The sequence below is a fragment of the Globicephala melas genome, chromosome 2 (assembly GCF_963455315.2).
Source record: "Globicephala melas chromosome 2, mGloMel1.2, whole genome shotgun sequence".
Classification (NCBI taxonomy): Eukaryota; Metazoa; Chordata; class Mammalia; order Artiodactyla; family Delphinidae; genus Globicephala; species Globicephala melas.
The window spans coordinates 122909395-122921786 of NC_083315.2; the positions used below are offsets into that span (position 1 = coordinate 122909395).

Below are 12392 nucleotides of genomic sequence, written 5' to 3' on the forward strand. Positions count from 1 at the left end.
GTGTATTCTGGAGGTTGAGCTTCACTTTCCAGACAATCATTTTTTGTTGCACGGCAGGATGGGGAGTATCTCAACAGCATCCCCATTCCTAATTGCAAGTGGAGATAGTTTTCCAGGATGGCCTGTGTTCTCCGGCCTTTGACTCTTTAAGGGCGGATACAAGAACTAGGACCCACAGAACAGGAAAAGTGGTTGTGTCCACAGACTGTAGCATTAAGAGGCTCTAGCTTCAATTTCCAGCTGTCAAAATGTGTGGGACTTTATCATCTCCAAAACTCAATTTTTTTTCACCTCTATAATGGGGCCAAAGCCATCTAATTTCTTTAATTGTTATTAACTTCCATTGTAAATTACAGCAGACTGGCCAATTATTAACTTGAACACTAAAAATAGCATTTAACACACTAGCTCAACTTTTTATTAAATATATACTTAAATGCTTGAATAATTATAACTTACGGAGAAAACAAAGCTTTCCTCTTCTGAGTTAAGAATTTGAAAAGACGAGACGTAGAAGCAAACCAAAATCAAGTCAAGTCCTGAGACGATACAAGCCTCAAGAACCCAAGCAGGTTTGCCAACAAAGTTCCGCCTCCGTGCAAACTCTACCCACTTCCGGCTGCCCCACCCACTTTCTAACACTGGAACACCGCCCCTCTTTGCGAGGTCCCGCCCCATGCACCTGATCCTGGTGTCCATTGGGCAAATACAAAAGCTGTATATTCACCCAGCACACGCACTTTTGGCAGGGGCGTCTTCGCGCCTGCGCAGCAGCACCGTCAGGCTGCTGGGGACTGGGCACTAGGGACTGGGGATTGGGGACTGGGGGCTGGGGGGAGGGGGGCGGAGGTCAGGCCGAATCTTCCTCCGTAATAAGAAGCTACGCGTCCCGCGGTCCTGGCTCCGTGGGTCCGGTCGGATCGGGCCTGGGCGCTGGAGCTGCTGTGGCTGCCGCCGCGGCGAGTGCGATGGAGGCTGTGCCGGGGCCCAGCGCTCACGCCGGGGGAGGCCGAGACTGCCGGAGGTTCTAGTAGATGAGGCGGCGGCGGCACGGACTCTCCATGAGCAAGCGGCGGCGGCGACGGGTGCGGGAGCACCGGCGGTTTTCGGTCCCCGGGGAGGTACGAAAAGTCGGCTTCCTGGTGGACGGAGACTGGCCGGTGTGAGAACGCTTTCCGTGGCCCGGCCCTCCCGCCCATTGCCCCCAGTCCCAGGCGCTCATCGGGCCACTGCCTGGAGGCGGGCAGGGGACGCCCAGCCCTTTCACCGGCTCCAGATTCGGGAACCCGCCCGCCGTGCGCGGCCAGCCCTAAGTGCCAGGCCTTCCCGGGTGCTGCGGACCCTGGGTGGGGTGGGCGTGGCCGGAGTGCGGGGGGCGGAGGTGAGCGCCCACCGCGCGCCCAGCCAGTCTTTGCGCCCAGCCCGGAGCTGCTTCGAGCGGGAGCTCAGCGCCGTTTTCCAGATTATTTTGGGGCGCTGACTCGGGAGGGTACCCTTGGGACCCCCGAGCTGTTAGGGCGTCCGGCACTCAATGCCTTGGGCAAATGGTGTGGTCCTCACGACCTGCGTGGAGTACAGATTGTCACCCTTGGAAACGACTGCAGAAGAAATGTATCATTTTGCCAAGGAAATAGAAGTCCAGGGAGTTTTCCAGATTTATTCAAACTGGGGGGCCTGTTGAGGCAGGGGAAAAAAGCCAGCAGAATACCTTCTCCAGGGTTTCTAAACGATGTTTTTGACGGTGTGACCAGAACTTAAGACAATTTTAAGTAAAGCTCTTTGCAGCCATTTTTCCATCTCTTTTAAACGCTTTTTTTTTTTTTTTTTGGTAATTTACTTTGTAACAAATCACCACGGTACAACAGAAGCTACACTGTCTTCTAATTCTTTGCATCCTCTCTTACCTCCTTTTTTTCCCCCAGAAAAAGGCTAAAGAAATTAGTTTCATTTTATGTATGTGTATATTTTTTTAATATATATATATAATTGTAGTTTAATTCTCTTAGAGTGTAACTTGCTTTACAGAGCTATAGTTACTCATTTGGTCATGTATAAAAGATAATTTGGCAAAAAATACTACAGAAATTTACAGTTCCTTTCCAGTGCAACATTTAGGAATTTGAACTCGGGCTCTTAATTATGACCTTGCTACAGAGTTCTTTAAAATGTAACAGAAATCAGTCAAACCATGAAAAAAGTTATTTTCATTTTTAAAGTATTTAAATGCCTTGTGATTTTTAAAAAATATGCTCTGAAGCATTTCTTCTTCATTTAGAAGAAACTGAGTTTGTGTTTCCTAGGCTCTAAATTTTCCACTCCCTCTTATTCCTAAGTGGTTAACTAGAGCCCACATGTTAGCAACTATATATAAACATCTACACTTCAGGCTAAATATAGTGTTGAATATTTTAGAGTCCACAGTATCTTGCCTAAGTCAAAAATACTCTGTGTGTGTGGTAAAATTGAATTTTTAGTCTGCTAGTGTTACAAAATCGGTCTGAACTTAATTTTTCACACAAAACACATAGGTCTGCAACACTGAGTGTTGGATTCCTATTGTGCTTGGGAGGATGTGGCACTTGAAAAGACAATCAAAGTAAGACACTGACCTCAGTCACTAATTTCTCTGTTCCTATTCCTCAGATGCTTCCAGTTTTCATGAAAACGGAAGGATGAAACATATTGGAAAACCCTGTGATGTTTTTAGTTTAGATATGTGTTTGTCCCAAATAAAGTAAAGCAATTTTTCAATTCAGTTTCATTAGGACCTCATTCTTTAATTTTTTTCAATTTTGCTTTAGATAACATACATATGACACCAACATGTTTATTAGAATACTGTCAATGATGTTAAAACCAAGTGCTTAGCTATCCTCAAGGTTGGGGGAATGATAGGTACCAGTTTAAATAGGGAGGACACCTCAGTTCATTCCCAAAACATGCAGAGAGGAATCAAGATAATTATCAAGTTCTGAATCAGCTCTTCCCAGCATGGCCTCTGTAGTTAAAATTATAGGATATCTAGCATGGTCCTAAATTTCAGGTAAAAATCCCAAAGTGCATAGAAATGATTTTTGTTTTAGCTGTGCTACTATTCAATTAAGTTCTCCCAATTACTCTTCATATGTTGTCTTTCAAAGCCAGTTGGTCATTATTCTGTAGCCCAACAAAGGATTCCATTATCAATTTCATAAGTGGAACCACACATATTATCAAGAAAATGAAGTACCGCTTATATTTTGAGGGGAGGAAGAGGTTTACATTAGGAATACACCCAACCAAATTTAGACTGTATCTTTAAATAGTTTTTTTTTTTTTTAGGATTTTTTTATTACAGGGTTTTCCTCTATGACTGATAAAATCTGCAATATAATTAATATAAAGTCCTATCAAATGACCATTCCGTACTTCAAGAAAAGGTTGCAGCTTCTTAAATGGTCTTTCCAGAGACCATGCAGGTTGCCAAAAAATGGCTCATAGCTTGTTTTAAATTTTTTTTTACATTGGGGGTCAAGCTAACCAAATTTAATTTGAATCTTTAGATACCTTTATTTTCATTTAAACATATCATGCATTTAAAATATAAAGTCAAATTTACGAGTACTGTCTTAAACTTTTAAAATGCAGGATGAAGACACTGTTTGAAGAGATCAAAGCATCAATTAAAAATAACTATAACCAAGATCGCTCATTTTGGAGACCTGTTCTTCCTTGGGGAGGTGTTTTTACTATCAAAGCTGGCCGCAAAGCAGTATCCTGTACACCTCTCTATGTTGAAATAAGACTGAAAAATACCTGCACCATAGATGGATTCTTGATGTTATTGTATGTTATTCTCAATGAAAATGAAAATTTCCCCAGGGAACTCTCTCTTCATTTAGGTAGAGAGTTTATAGACTGTTTTCTTTATTTAATGGACACCTACAGCTTTACAACTGTGAAGCTACTTTGGATTTGGGACAAAATGGAAAAACAGCAATACAAATCTGAAGTTCATAAAGCTTCATTAATAATTGATTTGTTTGGGAATGAGCATGATAATTTTACAAAAAATCTTGAAAATCTCATGTCGACCATACAAGAGAGTTACTGTTCCAACTGGCGATGCCCAACTCGAGTGCAGGAAGATCAGCAGCGCACAATTAATATAAAGTAAGTTGCTCTAAAGTCTGTTTTGTCACCTTTAGCAAAAATAGTATACTTTTTTATAATGAATGATATATATAGAGAGATAGGGAGGGAGGTAGGTAGATAGGTATAGTCAAAGTACTTCTTAAAGTACAGACCCGTGTAACAACTTACACATAAAGCAACCACGCAAATGCAAGACTCTATTAGGTCCCATGACAAAAATGTAACTCTTCTATTACATCCAAACATCTCAGAATTTACTTTACAAAACCAGTTGATAACTATTTCACTTGCAAAGTAATGAACTATTCAGTATGCAAAATGTTTTCCTCTTGCTCAGAATTTACTAATATGACTGTGAAGATAACTAATTCCTTGTGTCACAAATTTAACCTCTTGAACAACACTTAATACTATATTGGGATGTTTCACTCTGAATGGATCTCTGTCAGGTAGGCTAGTTCTACATGAACAGGAAGATTGAAAGTACTCCATGTCATGGCCAGGGCATGATTAGAGACAGGAACCCCAAACTTGAAATGTTAATACCTGAAGAGGACCTGGATGTGAGGAATTTTTCATTGGCTAGGAAAGGTTCTGATAGCTTGCTGAGTATTTTGGGCTTTCGGAGAGAAGATAGACCTCCAAGCTGGTAAATGACAGGGAGGAAGGCCAAACTGGCAAGCCCTAGTGGAGTATTGGGAAACATTAATGCCCCCAGGGGACATGAACAAGAAAAGGGATAATTGCCAGTGGAAAAAAAAAAAAAAAAAACAGGACAGAAAAACAGACCCAAACACATTGCTGTCAGAAAGCCTACTTGGCCCTGTGGTCCAGGAAAACAGACCCAAACACATTGTTGTCAGAAAGTCTACTTGGCCCTGTGGTCCAGAAAAATAGAACCAAACACATTGTTGTCAGAAAGCCTACTTGGCCCTGTGGTCCAGAAAAACAGCCTAATAGATTTGCTCCCTTTTGGGAATGTATGTTACATACCTGAACTTACTAAATTCACATTTTCTGTATAGCATATTTAGTTTAATACTGTATTATAACATCATGCTACTTAGGGAAAGCGGAAGATACGTTATTTTTTTTAGGGTCTACCAATTAATGTCTCTCTTGTTCTGAAATACACTTTGTCCATTTTCCTGTATTGCTGATATGATGATGTTGGTTTTGAAATCTCCATCAGGAGAAAAAATTGTTACTCTAAATCATAATGGACTAAAAAAAGTGTTTCAGAAATTTGCCTTGTTTTTAAAAAACTAGTATCTTTTTATATGTATATCTTTTGAAACTATAATGAAATATTTACAATCCTATATTAATACTAGTATTTTATGATTCTCAATAAAATATTTTTCATTATACTCTATATAACTTTTTAAGTCTTTTGCCTGTTTTTTAATCCTATGTTTAAAACAACCTCTGAAGTATGTAGGAAAAAAATTTTTTTAACAAATCAGGAAACTGAGGCCAACAATGGCTGTAACTTGCATTGAGTCAGGTAACTAAGCAGCTACTCTCCTAATTCTGGGTCCTGCTTTCTTCGTCAAGACCAGAATCCACTCTATTGAATCCTCTCAGAAATTTTTAAAGTAACGACTGCATGTTTCAGGATCAGTTTATAGAAAGATTTAATGTTTCTTGAAAGCTTCATGCATTGATGTTTATTAAGTTCAACTGGTTTCTATACTATGTATAAGAAATACAAAGATGAATAACAGGTTATACTTTGATATGTGGTTTGCTAATAATGACCTGTAAAATTTGTTATCCTAATAATGTATTTACATGTAAAATATTGAAACAGTTCTTACATGCATTTTGCAATTGTTGTAGTCCTCCCCAAGAAATTCCACATGGAAACTTGATACGACTGGCTGTGGATGAGTTATTCTGTTCCAGGATTGAACTGTGTGAAGAGTGTGGGTGAGTGTATGATAGACATTTAAGATGAAAGTATTTGTACGTTTTTTATAAAGAAACCTGTACTGGTATGTTCTTTGATGTTAATATTTTATGAAATAGCAACTCATAAGTATTTAGAAAGCCTAATAGTTTTGGAATCTTAACACCTTCTAGTTTACTATGCCATTTTATGCTGTGTTGTCATTATCAATATCACTATATAGAATATAATACTACAGTTACTTGATGAATACAAAGCAAATACCTTTTCTTTTTTTCCCTACTGCTGAGTAGGTACAATAAAACCTTGGTTAACCGGAACCCAGCTAATCGGGACCCTCAATTAACTGGATTTTTTTCTGCACTCCTCATTTAGGAGAAAGAGGTAAATGACAACCAAAAAGTTCAACGTGGTTAAAAAAAAAAGAAAAGAGAAAGGAAATACAAAGGGGCAGAACATATTCATCCCAGTCTCAACAATTTTTATATCTACAGTATTGTGCAATGAGAATTAATATTTAGAAGGGTGATCCTATGGCCTAATTAATCACAAAAGAAGGAAAGAATAAAATACCTTCAGTTAATTGTACTTAAGTCCAAAAAGTGAACGAGTGTATTTTTGCAACAAATACTGAAACAAAATGGTTTTCTGGTAACTTAGTTTAGTCAGTGTTTTTTTAACCAAAATACTGTGCCCTGAGCATTCCGGTTAATCGAGATTTTACTGTATAATTGTGTTTGTTTTATTCTGATCCATATGCTTAATACCTGATACTACTAAGAAAACAGAATTTGCTTCATCCTAATGGCAAAAGGAAGCAAGTAGGGAATTTCATCCAGTCTAAAGAAGACTGTAAGAGTCATCTTATTCCCTCTCTGCCATTATTCCAGTTTGAAACCAGCCTAGAGAAAGAAAAATGTATTTACAAATAAAAACTTTTCTATCAGTCTAAAAGATACATGTTTTTATAAGCTTAGATAAACATAGCTAGCCTTTCCTGGAGTTTTAAAAGTATCATTTCCTATATAGAGAATCTCAAAGTTTATTAACTCTGGGAATTAGGCATATAAGGTATTAATATAGCCATACTGTTGATATATACCCATACCTAAAATAGATAATTATACTTATTATGAAATTATGTAATAAAGGCAACCCAGAGTGATAAAAGGCAGCTTTGTCCCAAGTGTAGTAAAGTTCATGCCTATTTTCAATTTTAGGTGTGGTGGCTTAAGGGAATTTTCCCAGCGAGTATTCTGCCACGGGGCACCCCCTTTTGTTGTCTTAAATATGCAGCATTGGAAATCTGAAGATCTGGCATATGTACCCTATTACTTGGATTTATCTGATCACAAGTATGTGTTTTTTTGTTTGTTTTATAAAACTAGTAAAAAATAAATTTATTTCTATATTTTTCTGCTATTCTATCATGATTTTGAGTAGCCCTTAAGGGAAATACGTATTGTTGGAAAAGTCATAACTATCTCTAAATTTATGTAGCCTGGATAAGGTCAGAATCTACTGCAGGGAGTCATTGCTGTCAGTGTGCATAGTGGTTAGGTGCTTAGACTATGGAATACACTATGGAATAGCCCTATCTTACAAGCTATGTGACCTTGAGCCAGTAACAACCAGTTTACACGTCAGTTTTCTTATCTATTGAACAGAGATAACAGTATCTATCTGGTGCCATTATTGTAAGGCTTTAATAAGATAGCACATGTGAAGTGTTTAGTACCTGAGAGATAGTAAATAGTCAGTAAATTCTGGTTGGCTATTACTTGTATTTCAAGTCAAAGTAGTGTATAGTATGAGGTCATCATTTAAACATAAAATGTTACTGTCATCATTAGATTAAGATATCTGCATACAAATTAGGACATACAGTGTTCTTTTAACTTTTTGCCTTAAAAATTTTCTTGTGTGTATTTTATATAACAGAACCATGCAGATTATGGGTTAATCTGTTAAAATATGCTTTTAAAAATTCTTAAATGATATCAATTTTTTAAATTCTTAAACATCTTTCTCCAAATTACCAATTATAATACATAATTTTTACAGATGGATATCTTTTACAGAGAATAGAATGCAAATAATCTCAGTTTTTTATTAGTTAAAAATTTAGGGAATGTTTTTCTCAAGAACAAAGTATTGTGATTTTCTGCTACACTTTGTCATTTAATTTGCAGGTATTTGTTAGAAGGTGCCACACTGTTTAACAAAGAGGAACATCATTATTCTGCAGCTTTTCAAATTGATGGACATTGGATGCACTATGATGGCCTCAGAAATGTGAACTTAATTTTGTTAAATAAACCCCCAGAGTTTCTCCTCTTGTCATCATTAGTTTATATTCGAGCAACAGAGAAATAAATATAGACTGATGCTAAATTAAATTGTTTTCCCTCCTGCCCATGCTCCCCCAGATGAAGGGCTTTTATTTTGTATATACTTGGTATCCAAGGAAATAGTTCAGCTATATTAGTTTCAGAGGTGTATTATCTAGTGTTTAGCCCCAGGTATATAGAGAATCTATGCAAAAATGTTTGTATTTCTTTTTTCTATATCCCAGGTTATTTTTATACAAGCATATTTTATGTTGAAATAAAATATATCTTGTAGCCTTTGTATATGTACCTCAAAGGTTTTTTACAGTTCTGTCTTTGAATCCAAGAAAATACTTCATCATTTGAATTATCAGTTTTTCTTTTTGGATATCCAAATGAAACCTGGGTATAAGTCAATTTTCAGTTTATATAAATTTAACAGTTCAAAATGTATCTGACTGTGTTTATTTGCCCTACCTCACTATAATCCAAAGTGCACTACTGGATCTAGTATGGATTTGAATGTACAACTTATAGATGGCTTAGTCTATTTTACCTGTTGATTTGCCTAATGTTCCTGCAACAGTTTTTTAAAATACTTTGGTGAGAATGTTTTTCTGGACTTCAGTTATTTTTTTGTAATGGTAAATTACTTTAACCACTTGTTAAAGTATTAAAAACCTACCAGTGGATTTTAACTTAACTAAGCTCCCAAACTTAAAGTTATTGTTACAGATAAATTATATAACTAATCTAAATGTTTAAATTAAATGTAATAGGAGTTCTCTAGTAAAAGTTTATTTTGCAGATAAGACAATTATAAAAAAAATGTTAGGCAAACTGTATGTTTACTAATGTTGGATGAATAATGGAAATGTACTTTAAATATGGATTTAAGAGAAAATGGGTGCCTGGGAATACAGTTGACCCTTGAACAACTCGGGGGCTGGGGCCCTGACCCCCCACGCGGTCAAAAATCCCCATGTAACTTTACAGTCATCCCTCCTTATCTGTGGTTCCACATCCTCGGATTCAAACAACCTCGGATCATGTAGTACTGTAGTACGTATTTATTGAAAGAAATACACGTATAAGTGGACCCACACAGTTCAAACCCATGTTGTTCAAAGGTCAACTGTATTTCTCTTCCTAGTAAGTCATATTGGCACAGAGGAAAAAATACATAAATTTTGGGGATAACATCTGTGTGCTCCCTTATAAGTAAATTGATAGCATGAGGCTTTCTTTGATTTGTAATATAAATCACCAGAAGTTTATAGTTATCAGAATATTATGTTTCTTTTCAAAGACCCTAAGATCTCTTTTCCTTTTGCAATTTAAAGGAAAAAAATAAGTAATGTTCTCAAGGGACAATACTTTTTGAAATCTGTCATCATTTATTTTAGTGTTTTCAATAATTAGTCCATCCTAGGTTTTGGGTTGAGATTGAGCGCAATATATTTGGAGATTTCTATACAGCAACACAGTTCACTGCCATATACCAAATTGCTAAGGTTTAATTCAATAAATTAAGTCTTGCATTGCATTGGTGCCATGTTGAGATAACTTACTGAAGAATGAATAAATGTGAGTGCAACGTTGATGAGGATGCCTTTTTATTTTGTGTAAGAAAGGAATATTCATAGTATTTGCTCAAAAAGTGATCTATTTTATTAAAAAAATTCACCCCAGAGTTTATTTAAATTGTTCCCACATGTATTTAAATAGTATTTGATTTATAGTAAACTTTTCTGGGGACACCTTACTGCATGAATCAACTGCATGAATCAAAGTACACAAAAACACAAATATTAGCATATACATAAATGGTATCATTAACAAAATTATTCCTGATGCAGATTTATTCTTTTATAAATTGCACTTTATTTGGAATAATACTAGTTTGTCACGAAACAATGACTTACCTACCTCACAGGGTTGTTGTGAGGATTAAAATGTTTGTTAATATCTTGACTACCTTGAACATGCTAATAAAAAATATTTTTTCTACCTCTTTCATGTACAGGCAAGTCTCCTTGATTCTCTATTACTAATGACCTTTTCAGAGGTCATTAGCTACATATCAGTAATGGCCATATCAGTGGCCACCTGTTCAGACATTTCTTTCTACATATCATATCAGTAACGGAATTAATGTGTAATGAAATTTAAGTATGGCTTCTGGACCCCAGATGGTTAGTATTTAAGGATAATAGGTATTTTGCTGTTATGGTGGTAATTGAAGAAATTATTCCCTGCTGACCAAATAGTGAGTAGAAAAGGGATGAAAAAATATGAAGTAAACAAGATTATCACAAAATGTGAAGGTGAGGGTACGGAAGGTGAGAGTATTTTTATAACCTTAAACAGAGAAATCGGAATCCTGGGGGTGGGGATGGGCAAAAGATACGAGGGAATAATCAGAATATGTTTTTAATCAAAGTTCCACAAATCACAACTATACCTATGGGGAGAGCAGAAATGATTTTAAAACCCTCACCTCAATCAAAGGGAGAAAAAGAACAAACAAAGCAAATTTAAGGGGAAATGTCCAACATTTAAGAAGTCTCCAACCTCTCTTCAGCCAAAGAAGCTTTACCCACCTGCCACCCAAAACTTAACAAATAATCTTAGATTTATCTTTCAAAGTAGCTTTTCATTATTAGGGTTGACTTAACATCTGAGGCATTGTCACTGGATCGGATCCAATCAAAGAGAAAGAGGAACAAAGATCACTACCACAGGCATGCTTACTAGGGTGAATCCTAGGTTCTATTTCATTCTTAAGAGTATGAGCAAACAACTAAGCTATATAAGCAGATGACTACTGTGACACATAAAAAGCTGTACGTATTGAGCATATATCAACAGTTTTGTTTTATAATTAAATGAGTTAATAACATTTAATTATTTGACAATAATTGTAATGCACTATACCTAAGCAGGAAAGGTAAACAGTTCATGTAAAAATGACTGCAATTACTACTACTAAACTCCAGCCTAAGCAAACATTTATATTCTTCTCACCTTCCTTTGTTAAAATCAAAAGTTAAGATCACATAGCTTTTGAAGTTCATTTTAACCACTTGATCCCTTACTAACAAACAGGGTTCCTACCCACCCAACTGGCCCAGGGTTCACTGTCTAGTCAACTGGATGGCCTTTAACTTCAAATTTAATTTGCTCTCAGGAAATACACGCTTTTACTTTATTTCTGGGAAGTTGAGGAAGTTGGTGGGGAGGCCTCTGTAGCTAGAAGCTTTCTTTATATGCTGATATCTACCTGAGGATATAAAATTATTTACCCTCAAAGAGCAATCAGTTCCACAGTCCATCCATTGTTTTCTCAATGAGGTCTATAAGGTATCAAAAGGAGTACCACTGAAAATGAAAAAGTGAGCTACTCTGGTAAGGCCCTCAAAAATGATGTGGTATGGAACAAGAGCTTGGGGAGCCGATGAGCTGTGCAGACAACAGTGTGGTAAAATTAGAAACCTGCTGTTTGTATGCTTAGCTATATTTTTATTACTTGCTTGTTTTCCCTTTGAATTTTGTAAAGTCTAATTTTTCAGATGATTATAAAAATAATACATAAATCAGTAAGAAATCAATAAAACCAAAAAAGCTGTAAAGAAGAAAATGATCATCCATGATTTCTCCACCCAATGATAATCATTGGTTCATACTGGTAAAGACTTTTTGAAAAGCCCACCATGGCTCCACAGTACTGAAGAAAACCAAGAACCAGGGAGTTCCGGCTTTGAAGAAAGACGTGTATACTCCTGGGGGCCAGCGTAGCAGTGATAGAAGTAATCAGCTTGACAAAATGTGTACAGGAAAGTGAGACTCTGAAGGAAACTGCAGTGACCACCTGTTCAGACATTTCTTTCTACCTGGACACTTGCCTTCAGATGCTTTTATTTTCTCAAATTTTCAAGAACTCATTCTATTTTATGAAAGATGTCATTCCTTTATGTTCCTCTACCTACATTTCAAAACTAGTATCCCAGGTGCCA

General features: G+C 36.7%; 1 protein-coding gene across 1 annotated transcript; it reads left to right on the top strand.

Moving 5' to 3' along the window:
- The first annotated feature begins 983 nt into the window (after positions 1-983).
- On the top strand, positions 984-10392 carry C2H14orf28 (chromosome 2 C14orf28 homolog). The gene is made up of 5 exons (XM_030854856.3): positions 984-1121; positions 3628-4152; positions 5977-6066; positions 7267-7401; positions 8239-10392. The coding sequence occupies exons 2-5, from the start codon at positions 3629-3631 to the stop codon at positions 8420-8422; spliced, it is 933 nt and encodes a 310-aa protein (XP_030710716.1). The 5' UTR covers positions 984-1121; position 3628; the 3' UTR covers positions 8423-10392.
- Positions 10393-12392: the final 2000 nt, after the last annotated feature.

Bases quoted from the DNA above. Each gene is read 5' to 3' on its own strand.
- C2H14orf28 (XM_030854856.3), top strand. From the start codon at position 3,629: ATGAAGACACTGTTTGAAGAGATCAAAGCATCAATTAAAAATAACTAT. The intron at 6,067-7,266 runs GTGAGTGTATGA...TTTCAATTTTAG, and splicing joins GAACTGTGTGAAGAGTGTGG to GTGTGGTGGCTTAAGGGAAT. The intron at 7,402-8,238 runs GTATGTGTTTTT...TTTAATTTGCAG, and splicing joins TTGGATTTATCTGATCACAA to GTATTTGTTAGAAGGTGCCA.